This window comes from Perca flavescens, chromosome 11 (genome assembly GCF_004354835.1).
Source record: "Perca flavescens isolate YP-PL-M2 chromosome 11, PFLA_1.0, whole genome shotgun sequence".
Classification (NCBI taxonomy): Eukaryota; Metazoa; Chordata; class Actinopteri; order Perciformes; family Percidae; genus Perca; species Perca flavescens.
Window position 1 is genome coordinate 12018549 of NC_041341.1, and position 12381 is coordinate 12030929.

At 40.0% G+C, this 12381-nt stretch overlaps 1 protein-coding gene across 2 annotated transcripts in view; it reads left to right on the top strand.

Moving 5' to 3' along the window:
- LOC114563792 (radixin) overlaps positions 1-8276 on the top strand; it is a 42599-nt gene extending 34323 nt beyond the window's left edge. For both annotated transcript variants that reach the window (XM_028590664.1, XM_028590665.1), the window contains exons 6-15: positions 981-1132; positions 1655-1738; positions 1893-2039; positions 3105-3201; positions 3289-3452; positions 4700-4830; positions 5047-5207; positions 5741-5833; positions 6034-6243; positions 7159-8276. In XM_028590664.1, the coding sequence (XP_028446465.1) occupies positions 981-1132; positions 1655-1738; positions 1893-2039; positions 3105-3201; positions 3289-3452; positions 4700-4830; positions 5047-5207; positions 5741-5833; positions 6034-6243; positions 7159-7323 (1404 nt within the window). In that variant the 3' untranslated portion in view covers positions 7324-8276. The remainder of the gene's footprint in view (positions 1-980; positions 1133-1654; positions 1739-1892; positions 2040-3104; positions 3202-3288; positions 3453-4699; positions 4831-5046; positions 5208-5740; positions 5834-6033; positions 6244-7158) is intronic.
- The last annotated feature ends 4105 nt before the right edge of the window (positions 8277-12381 follow it).

Consider the following 12381-nt stretch of genomic DNA (forward strand, 5'->3'; position numbering starts at 1 on the left):
CGTAGAATTAATCTAACATCCTCTTTCTTTATGTTTAATCCTTTCTCCTTGCATTTTGTGTACATCCATCTATATCCGTGGAGTTGGCCAGATGTTTGTAACTTTTCATAAATGAAAGTAATTGCCCGATCCAAATCGTTGTATCCCTTGCTCCGGAACAGATTACAAGACTTTAAAATCCACTATAAATGTCGTATCAAAACAATTTAATGGTGACGACTTGCAAGCAAAGCAGCAATGTCCTTATAATGAAGACCTAGATTAAAATATAGTGCAACTAACTCCTGTACTGTAGTCATTTCTCCTAGCTGTCACTGTCATGGCCCAGGCTACATCAATATACGGCTTTCATGTGCTCACACAAAGGTTTTGCACACTTTCATGTGCTCACGTGAAACTTTCATGTGCGCACATGAAAGGTTTTGCGTGCGCACATGAAAGTTTCACGTGAGCACATGAAACTAAACTTTAGATTTTTTTTTTGCTCATGTTCCCTTAGGGGCTCTGTAGAAAACAGTATATTTTTGCATAGATTTGTCAAAGTAAGGTGTCTACGGAAGTATCTTCTTGGTATCAGTGCAGAAACTCGGGTATTGTATCTGTATAGCATCAATAACACAACAATAACCAGCTTTATGCTGCTGTGCTGAAAAAGTAAAATTCCATACCTGCTAGTTGTAAAGCCTGGGGATTCCCAGACTTTCTATTAATGTCTCTAGCAAATTTCATGATGTCCATTAGTTGTTGAAATATAAATATTTCACTCCGGTTCGACATATTGACATATGTAACTGCTGCTTTTTATAATCTCTCTAAGGTTTATCTACGCAGGAAAGATTGCCTAAGCACCTCAATCATCTCTCCCTTGGGTTCTGTATACTAACTACAGGCTATTACTGGCCGTGTGGGTGCGTGCGTGCGTGCGTGCGTGCGTGCGTGCGTGCGTGCGTCGTGCGTGCGTGCGTGTGTCCTTCCTGCAGGTGAAGGAGGCCATTCTGAATGATGAGAACTACTGTCCCCCAGAGACAGCCGTGCTTGTGGCCTCCTACGCTGTCCAGGCCAAGTACGGAGATTACAACAAAGACAATCACAAGCCCGGCTACCTGGCCTCCGACCGGCTACTGCCACAACGGTACGGTGCATACACACTATACAATACTTGTGAGGATCTGAATTAAGATAATTTATTCCCTTAAAGTTTGAAAACTGCATTGATTTACATAAATGGTAAATGGACTGCACTTATAAAGCACTTTTCTGCCCTAGCTGACAAAGGGCTTTAAAGTTTGCCTCTCATTCACCATTTCACACACACACACACACACACACACACACACACACACACACACACACACACACACACACACACACAAACTGATTGTAGCGGATGCAAGGCATTTGTGTGGCCTGGTCATCATGTTGTGATGTTTCATAGATGACTGTGTTACCACAGAATTACCTGCATGGTGATCCTGCCATTATCCTGGGCAACATTGTTAGCATGGTAGTTAAATCTGTAACTCTCAGCCTGATCATGATGAAGTTCAGCAGACTAGCTACTGGCCAACAGAGAGAACATTCTGTAGTATCGCAGTTCTTTTTTCTTCTTCTTTTCATTACATATTTTTCTTGTGTGTGCATGTGTCCCCTGTAGAGTTCTGGAGCAACACAAGCTGACAAAGGAACAATGGGAGGACAGAATACAGACCTGGCATGAGGAGCACAGAAGCATGCTCAGGTAAGTGAGTGTTGTTGGGGGCTGACAGAAAGAAGAGAAATCACTGTATAATCCAAGTTTGAGGTTTATGATTTTTAAAGACATTGACACCTATATTCACTTCTGTATTGTGTGTGTGTGTGTGTGTGTGTGTGTGTGTGTGTGTGTGTGTGGGGGAGGATGCAATGATGGAGTATCTGAAGATAGCTCAGGACTTGGAGATGTACGGTGTCAACTACTTTGAAATTAAAAACAAGAAAGGCACAGAACTGTGGCTGGGGGTCGATGCCCTGGGACTCAACATCTATGAGCACGAAGACAAGTAACTAACTCACACACCCAACCTTGGTCACGAGACAAAGATGAGGGGTCCCAAGATGATTAGCAGTAACAAAAACTCTTCATTGTGCCACACATTATTTTTTTTTCAGATTATTTTCTGGGCATTTTAGGCCTTTATTTGACAGGACAGATGAAGATATGAAAGGGGAGAGAGAGGGGGGAATGACATGCAGCAAAGGGCCGAGGTCAGAGTCGAACCCCACACCACTGCGTCAAGGACTAAACCTCTAAATACATGCGCCTGCTCTACCAACTGAGCTAATAATTAAAGTAATTAAAATGTCACAAAATGAAAATAATCACGCTGACATATGGAACACGCAATGACGGGTCACCTGTAGACATTGCTTGATTTTAAAGCATTGTGAGACCAAACTCTTGGGCTTAGTGGATGTAATCAGCACCTCAACAAAACTGAAAACTTAAAATAAAGAGGAAGAAAATTAAACCACAACACCCACTTTCAGTTTATTTTAGGAAGATTCCCTACTACAGTTGATCCACCATTGCAGTTAAGAAACAATTTGATTGCAATAGACTTTAATTGGAGGAATACATCTCTTGTAAAATTGTATGAAGTGGCAACATCACCATCAAAGAACTTTTTATCCCCTTTGTCTTTAATGGTATGTCACACACATCAAGGGCACTTTTCCGTATAAAAGAAAATATGAATCTGCTATTGACATAAATATCACTGTATTATCTGGGATTTAATGCATTAAAAGGGGACTGCTGTAGCTTTATTATAGCTAGTTTAAGGAATATGAAGTGTGACTTTCTCCGCACTTTTGAGGACCATGGATTGCATTGGTTTGACAACAGCGCCCTCTTTTGGCGTTGAACAGCACAGCTGACGAACAACCTGAGCACAGAAAACAAAATACTCCTCAAAGGCTTCATTCAGACATCCAACATTTAAAAAATAGTTTTTTGGTTTTTGAAACTTTCAAAGCATGGACATGTTTATAAGTGAATGAGCTTGGAAGTAAATGATTCATCTTCATCTACCTTAATCTTTAATTCAAAAAATCTCTCCACTCAGGTTGTCGCCAAAGATCGGCTTCCCCTGGAGTGAGATCAGAAACATTTCCTTCAACGACAAGAAGTTTGTCATCAAGCCCATCGACAAGAAAGCTCCAGTAAGTGTTGGAATGATGTGTGATTGGTCTATATCTTTTTGAAATATGTGTTAACACTGTCATTTCCATCCTTTGTGTCTTCCCCAGGACTTTGTGTTCTACGCCCCTCGGTTGCGGATCAACAAGCGCATCCTGGCGCTATGTATGGGAAACCATGAGTTGTACATGAGGAGGAGGAAGCCCGACACCATCGAGGTGCAGCAGATGAAGGCTCAGGCCAGAGAGGAGAAGCACCACAAACAGATGGAGAGGTACAATACACTCTGCTTTGCCTTTTTCAGGACTATAGGTTGGTCCGGAAGCACCATCTTCCATTTTTGTTCCTGCTGGAAGTTCTGATTCTCCTGTGTTTCCAGTATTCTAATGTGCTTTTTTTGTCGATTCTTAATTGATTTAACAACATACTGGCACGCTAAAATTTTAAAAGTATAGTAAACTTACTTTCATTCGACTGCCATGCGGTTCGATGAATCTGTTAACTCTGAGCTAGCTGTTAGTCAGTTTATAATTTAGCCTTACATGCAAAACATACTTATCTAGTCAGTCTTAATTCACTTGGTTTTAATTGCTTAGAGACCTACAGTTCAGTATGAGCCTGTATTCATGTAAAAATAAGTTGCACAACAACTGGGAATTTGTGATTCTTCTTTGCCCTTTGCATTTTCTACAGGGAATGTAAATGAGAGGAAACTACATTAAGCAGAATATGTATGTACATTATCTCTCATTTACTGGTTAATTAAATCACTTCATGTAGTGTTTTCTGCTTCCTGAATATCTTACAGTAAATGGAAGAGTGCTGGTTGGGGTATGGGTCAGTTCACACCAAGTGTATTTCTTCTAACCCTGTACACACCCAGTGTGTAGGCTACTGCATGGCGTTCTGAATGAACACACATTAGCTCATGTTGGAAGTGGCCATTTATTGATAAAGCTTTGTAATCAATAGGGGGCAGTGCTGCGTTGAAAGAATCAAGCTGCTGTTCTTCATCTGCAGGAGCTCCTGTTGCAAACACAACATAGCTCATTCTACTGTTGGTAGCAAGAAGTAAAACAATGTAATACATTTTTTATAAATGCTATATAGTGCTTCACAAAAACATGTTTGCATATGCACACCAATCCGTACATCCAAAGAGAACTGAACACGACAGGCAGACTACAAAGTTGTCCCATATCTATGGATTAGTGTGGGAAAAGAGGATCTGATGTTTGTATTTGAATCAAGTGAAGATGTTATATTTATTGTAAGCAAGGACTGCCCATAAACTACCTGAAATGATGTCACAAAAACTAATCCTTCATATCGGCAGGTTTACATGCACAGATAATAAATCATAACAGCTAACGCGGCACTGAGAAAAAGTCTCGATAAGACCAGACTCAACACAAACATTCTTTGGATTTCCTTGTAGACTATTTTCATGGTGTATAACTTCAAACGATCAACAGATAGGGGCGCTAGGTGTGACGGTTGTATTCTGGGTTTTTTGGACAGAGCGCAGCTGGAGAACGAGAAGAAGAAGCGCGAGCATGCGGAGAAGGAGAAGGAGCGGATAGAGCGAGAGAAGGACGAGCTGATGGAGAGGCTGAGGCAGATCGAAGGCCAGACACAGAGAGCTCAGAAAGGTACGACTGGACCAACATCAAGCATGTGCTCGTGTACTTCTGTTTAGTGTCAGACCTTGAGAGTGAGGATGTGAGGAGTCCTAGGAGGTCATATGTAAAACTCTTGTGAAACGTTGGGATACCAACTTTGTAATGTCCTTTGTCCTCACCGATCACACAGTCCCACACGTTCTAAGATGGTCTGTAACTCTTACATTTACATGTGTATGCGTGCAGAGCTGGAGGAGCAGACTAGGAAGGCGCTGGAGCTTGAGCAGGAGAGGAAGCGGGCAAAGGAGGAGGCAGAGCGGCTGGAGAGGGAGAGGCAGGCGGCGGAGGAAGCCAAGGCAGCGCTGGCTCAGCAGGCTGCCGACCAGATGAAGAACCAGGAGCAACTGGTACCTGCACTCACACATCAGTCACAGCCTCTGGTTCCATATGCCAACATTTACTCCTTTAGTTTAGTGCTTTTATCCAGGTGAAAGTGACACTTGAAATCAGGTGGCAACAACAAACCTTGAGATCCATCAATTAAATCCATCTTTCCTTTTAATTCCATGTATTTATTCTTTTTTACTTCTTATTTAACATATGGTGTTCTTGTTTTTATACCTCCAAAACCATTTTACACTTTGCTTTAAATGTATTACTATACATACAGTACATTAAAATTATAACAAGCAGTGATATATTGTATTGTATGAATAGTCCAGGGTTAACTGATATTAATACAGTGGTCTGTACACATAATAAATCATGAAAGAAGACATCGTTTATCAAGCAGAACTACCAATTTCTCAAATATGACAAGATGCTAATTCTATCTGTTTTGTATTATTGTAAATCGAAAATAACTTTTGGTTTTTCGGACTGTTGGTTAGACACTGAGTTCAATTTGATAACTTTTTACCGGCATGTGTTATGTCGACAGGCTGCTGAGTTAGCGGAGTTCACTGCCAAAATAGCTCTGCTTGAGGAAGCCAAGAGGAAAAAAGAAGATGAAGCATCAGAATGGCAACTCAAAGTAACATAACTTCTGTATTTGTGTGTGTGTGTGTGTGTGTGTGTGTGTGTGTGTGTGTGTGTGTGTGTGTGTGTGTGTGTGAGTGTGTATATGCCTTTAGTGGTTAGCGTTAAATGTGTGCATCAGTCCATATCTTTCTGTTTTAATGTCTGTAAACGGTCAGTGTCTGTTTCATAAGTATGCACGTGTGTTCTTTACAGGCTTTGTCAGCACAAGACGACCTGGAGAAGACCAGGGAGGAGCTAAAGACAGCCATGACATCTCCGCCGGCGCCAGAAAACGATGAGGAGGATGAAACGAACGAGGAGGCGAGTGCCGAGCTCCTCAGCGATGGCGTCACCAGCCACCGCAGTGAGGAGGAACGCATCACTGAGGCGCAGAAGAACGAACGTGTCAAGAAACAACTACAGGTAGAGCTTTAACAGTATTCATTAAAAAAAAAAAAGTATTCAAAAAAAAAAAAAAAAAAAAAAAGGTTTATAAACACTAAGATAAGTGGGCATTCACACCAAGAAAAGTGATCCGGCGATTTGGTGGTGCGGCGGCATGGGGGGGGGGTGTTAATGACACGGCCCATTAGTGTGACATCTTGTTGTGTTCTTAAACTCCCCAACAAACCACAAGGAGATTTTATATTTCACAATTACTGTTTTCCCTAAGTTGTTTATAGATTTTGATGTTTCCGACCGCACTTAAAGGCAGCTTATTTCACAGGAAGAGAGAGAAAGAAAAGGGACGAACGAAACATAGCGAGTGCTTTGTTGTTGCAGGAAACATTCAGCTATTACACTATTAACCCTAAGTCCTGGGCAGTTCACTGCTTGCATTTCGTTTTTTACCCTCATAGTGTTTTAAAACTTTCTCGTGGCAGCTATAAAGGCAGTGATGTTTCCTGTTAACTGTACGGGATTCTCACACCGCCTCAAAACACACAGACAAGTGTGTTCTCCGCTTACATCATTGGCCACTGCAGCGTGATGTTTGGTTGCGTTTCTCCAAAAGTTGAGTCGGTCTCAACATTTCGCCGCAGGCCCGCTGCGTTCTTTTGAGTATCCCCCCTGCAGCAAACCCCCGCCACAGCCTAAACGCACTACACCTATTCAAAATGAATGGAAAGACCTGCGTTTTTGCCGGATCGTCGGACGGCTGACGCAGGCAGTGTGAACGCGGCCTTAATGAATGCAAAAATGACAACCATCAACAACAAGAAGTTGTTGCCGAAAACAGGAACCAAGCTGACCGAGCTTTTTTCTAGCAAATTATACACCACTGATCTTATTGCTCATCTCTCATCACCCCTCTCTCTGTCTCTTGCCTCTGTCCAGGCTCTGAGTTCAGAGTTGGCCGAGGCCCGGGATGACACCAAGAAAACACAGAACGACATGCTGCACGCCGAGAACGTCAGGGCAGGCAGAGACAAGTACAAAACCCTGCGCCAGATCCGCCAGGGCAACACCAAGCAGCGCATTGATGAGTTTGAGTCCATGTGAGCAGGGAAGAAGTGTGGACACAACGATGAAAAGAGACAGTTGGTCTCGTTGCCATGTCAACGCCTCACTTTCCTTGTAAAGCCCAAAACCTGCTGCCACCCCAGGAACAATCCAGGAGAAAGAGCGGCTAATGGGCTATGTAGCTTCAGCCTCGCCAAAGCTCTGCTTAGCAGCATTTGGCCAATCACACTGCTACCTGCTTTTAAGAGCTCCGCCCCCAACCCAACGAAGCACACATCCTTTAATCTGTCGGAAAAATAGCAAGCAGCATATCCTGTCATCAACCTGGACTTCTCCCTTCTACAATACTGACAGTTTTAATGCTTGCATGGATGATAATTAATCAACAACAGGACCGAGGATTGGTTGATATTGTGTTTTTTCTCAATGAAATAAAATGGCCATTTGTAGCTTGTTGATGTTGCCTGCACGCTTGTCCGTAACGCTTCAATATCTGTACCTTACTTTTACGTCTTATGTCATCAGTTGAACAATTTAATTAATTTGTTTAAAAAAAAAAAAGCCTTATTCGTCTCATTTCCTTCCCGTCTATAGTATTACTTTTTGTCATTTTGTTTTGGGAAAGTTAGTTAAGTTGTGCCGTCAGTGTCATGATCTGTCAATGTTGCATCAGTTTACTTAACTTCTTGAATGGCTGTCAGTTTGAGCAAACAGATATGCAAACTAGTTTTGCTTCTTTTAAATTCTTACTGTGCTGGAGTTCTCAATCCATTGAGACATTTGTTCATTAAAATATACATTTTGCCCCACAATAAAGAATTAATTTATATTTCCAACTATGCCGCTACAATATGATCTTAAAGAGTCCTGACTGAGGTTAGAGCCAGTAGAGTTGGATTTATTCACAAAGGATGTTGTGTCAGATAATACATGTTTGAACCTGACGCACAATGTTGTTATAAATTCAATGAATGCCTAAATTGCTGCGTAAAGCCTGTTTGTCATGAATTACTTTTCTGTTCAGTAAATTGTCTGACTCTGGACATTGGTCTGAAAAAAACAAATATGTTTGACCAAAATCTTCACTTAGGAAACATACATCTTTTGCAAAGTCTTACAAATCAAAATAAATGTGTTACATGTTACAAATTCCTACAAGTTGATCCAAAAATTCATTATCAATCATAACACAATTTGATAATAATGAAACAGTTGATACTATACTGTATAGGTAGTTTTCATTTATTTGTGATTCTGAATTTCCAAAACATGCTATAGCAAAATGTTTGATTGAAAGTCAAAAAATATCTGTCTTATAATTATTATCTACATAACACCAAACAACTGTCCCTTTCCACCAGTGCCCCTTAATGATGTCTCATCCTAAAATATACTAAAGTATACAGTATATACTGTGTCTCCAGCTGGATCTCCCCAGCTTCCCTGTTCTGGAACATTTAAGAGCACACATGAAAGCTTGAGTAGGGCTTTTATTGCTCACTTTTACATTACACATAACAAACAGTCAACATGTCTCACTTGGCCACAGTTTCCCAGATTCTGTAGATATGACAGGCTAGTTTTTCATGCTTTTGTTTTGGGTTTCATTTCCTAAAGCTCAGTTGAGTCCCACGGCCCTGTAGCACAAACGTCTGAAGAGACCCACTCCAAAAGACATGTTTTAATAAAAAGGAACAACATTAACAAAAAGCATGAATGACATGAAAGTAAAACTTGTTTGTACAAAAGCATTTCAGCCAATTTCATTTGAATCTTAAGTTTTTTTTTTTTCATTTTGCTTAAATGGGTATTATGTTTGGGATGGGCACATCCTGTACATATAACTCATTCTAATTCATCAGTTTAAAGCAATGCCTTAGTATTGCACACTAAAAGGTAGGTACTTTTGAAACACTATTTGACTGCGCTAAATCAATATTTCACGAATAGCACAGTTGTACATGACCGCTTTGGACCGTCTTTTGGAATTAAACTCTTCATCTGCCAGCAGGACACACAGTGAAACAGCAGCAATGGTCAAACACTTTACATCGTCTTTTTATTTTGGTTTAATATAACTACCATTGACTTGAGCAAAAGGGCATAACATTGAAAAGCAAAAAAACAGCCTTTTACTTGGCTTTGGTTTCTGAAAAGGTGGCACTTTATTTGTTTCTGTAGCAGAATTGAATCTGTATTAAAGCACATTAGAAATATGGGTAGGAATAAACTGATAAACATGGACATTGTTGATATTTTACATTTCTTTCCTATTGGATACAACTGCTGGATTTGAGGCAATTTTAGTCTTGTAGAAAAAAACCTACCCATAAATTCTTAAAGGTGTGTTCAGACTGAACGTGAAGCAAACTTTAGGCAGGTTGATCACATGACAAAATGCAAGAGGATGTGAACCGAAGCAAGTTCACTGTGGACCCTATTCAGGTTCTATGAGACTTTAAGCTTGTCAAGGCATTGTGGAATAGCTGGCAGCATGGGATTGACCTTTACCGAAAGGTGATGAGTTTTTACATCAATAGCAAATTAAGGTGAAATTTGCCCCAACAGCTCTGTAGTGATTTGCGAGGGGGAAAAATTAAGAAAAAGTGATGTATGCCTACTGGTGAGCAAGAAAGAAAATCATTGTTGCATTTTCATACAACCTTGCTATGTAGAGGTACAAGTACAAACAAACATGAACTTCTGCTTGGCTGATGTCATAATTTGTTGCAGTTAATTGTTGCAAGTCATAGGGTGCGTATAGGCCTTTTTTACTGAAGACATTTTGACACTTGGACAAACAGGTGCAGGTAAATGATAAAATAAATGATGGCTGAATTCCATTTAGCTGCTTCGGTTTCAGGGGGCTGGTGTTGTGTATGATGGCTCACTATTATACTGTCATGGCTCACTGAGGCTGTGTTCAAAACCGCATATTATTCACATACTATTTATACTAAGTATGATGTAAAATTGAGTATGTGGTGCATTCCAACTGCATAGTATTTGGATTTCATGTACATTAGAAAATCCCAGATGTTTTCTAGATTAGCAAAAGTAATAGAGTACGAGATGTGAGCTTACTGGACATACTCAACAGCTCCAAAATGCATTGCGGTTCATCAGACAATTGCTGACTGTGAGGCAAATGGTTTAAGGAATGAACCGTTGGATATAATAGTAATGAATGATGGGAAGTTAAGATATTAAGGTACAGTTAAGAGGAAAAGCACAGGAGCTCACATATATAATGTACGGTGGAAAACATATTTAACACTTAAATGTTTAATCATTTAAATTTGCATTAAAATAATACTGGAAAATATTAAATTGAGTGGAAGAGGTAATGTTAATTCACATTTGTAATAAACAATTTTCACTCAATGTTTCGGCGGGTCCCGTAACATCATGATCAAAACAGTCGTGATGCAGAGAAGACATATTGCTTGAGTTTACACCAGTGTGAACAGCATACTTAATCATTAATTCAGTACGCAGTATGCAGTACATACAGATTGAGTATTTAGTATGCGATTTTAAACAACTTACTACAGCAGAACAAAGCCATTGCTAACGTTGCTAGTAACACGTGTGACTGTGAAAAAGGCTCATTATACACAATGCTCGCTAGCGAGCAAGATTATTGCTACACTTGCGGGGGTTGATACGCAGACAGCGTCACAAAAAGTGATGAAAAAGAATGCAATTTTCCAAAGCTGAAGACCTCCACTTACAACGTACAGATATGACACAAAAAGGAGAAAAGCTTGAGAAACATAATAAAGAACAGGAATGTTAAGTTTTGAGGTCAGTCCAAGTCTGGTTTTGCTAGCTAATAAACAGCTAAAGCTAATATTGGCTGTTTGCGGTGAAAAACATGGACCACAAAAACATCCAAATTCACATGAATAAAGCGAGGTGTAAATTTGTATTATCATATTCAGTCTGAACACTGTGAAGTAACATTTGTGGAGAAAATCAAACACATTAGCACAGTTAGCAAAGTGTACCTCCCCTTATTCAGCAACACTGACTACAATCTCTTCTTGCAGATAAACATGTACAATAGAAAAAGCTCTAAACAAGTTCATGATAATAGAAAAATAGTCTTTGCCCTCATACACTAAATACGTTTTTTTTAATATCCACAGGAATGTTAACACAGCACCATTAGAGGTTTGTTTAATTGAATTGTAGTTTCTCAACCCTGTGGCGAACACGGGCACACGGTGCCAGCCAGACCAGAAGGGTGAGAGCACTTCAGCTATGACTGACTTACTCAGCCGTTACATGAGAACGTCAGAGAAAAAGAAATCAACTGACAGACAGGAATTACAGAGGACTTGTTCCTGAGATAGACACCTTTCAGATTACAGTACAGCCCTTGAGAAGAGAGCTTTTCAAGTAAGAGAGCTTCGAGAAGAAGAAAACGTGGTTTTAACTTTCTGGGAAAAGCGTCACGAAAGTCTGGAGCCTGTGGCACAAATTTGAGAAGCAAGCTCATCAAAACCTCCTCACTTTTAACAGCATTCACACGTACAGTCTATTTTTGCGCCAGAAGTGTTCCAAAAATACTGTGAGGTGGTGCTGATAAGCTTCAATATGTCTCATGAGTAATGAGACCACATCACATTTAACCACACCTTTATTTTTAACACTTTTAACCACGGAAATGATCTGCTTTTCACCATGGTTAAGCCAACTCAACCTCTAACCCAAGTTTTTTGGGCTACACTGTACCATGCTTTCAGTTCACTGACAATATAAACAATAACGATCTCCAAAAAAAGTGCATAAGAGACTTTCTCTTTCCTGCACTTGGAAAAAGGGAATAAAATACCCCCTCACATAAATAAAGGCTATGTCCATAGGTGACAAAATCTGCCACAAATACTCAAAATATTCAAATCGAAATATTTTTTGTTTAAATATTCTCATATATAACATTGATCTTGTTTAAAAAAAGTGTATAGGATACAATTTGTATCAATAAAGAGAGGTGTCATCTGGCTACTACATATTGTGCTAACCAGGCAAGAGTTAGTTTAGCTTTACAAACACTTCAGACTCAAAGACATTAAAATAATCCCATTGGTG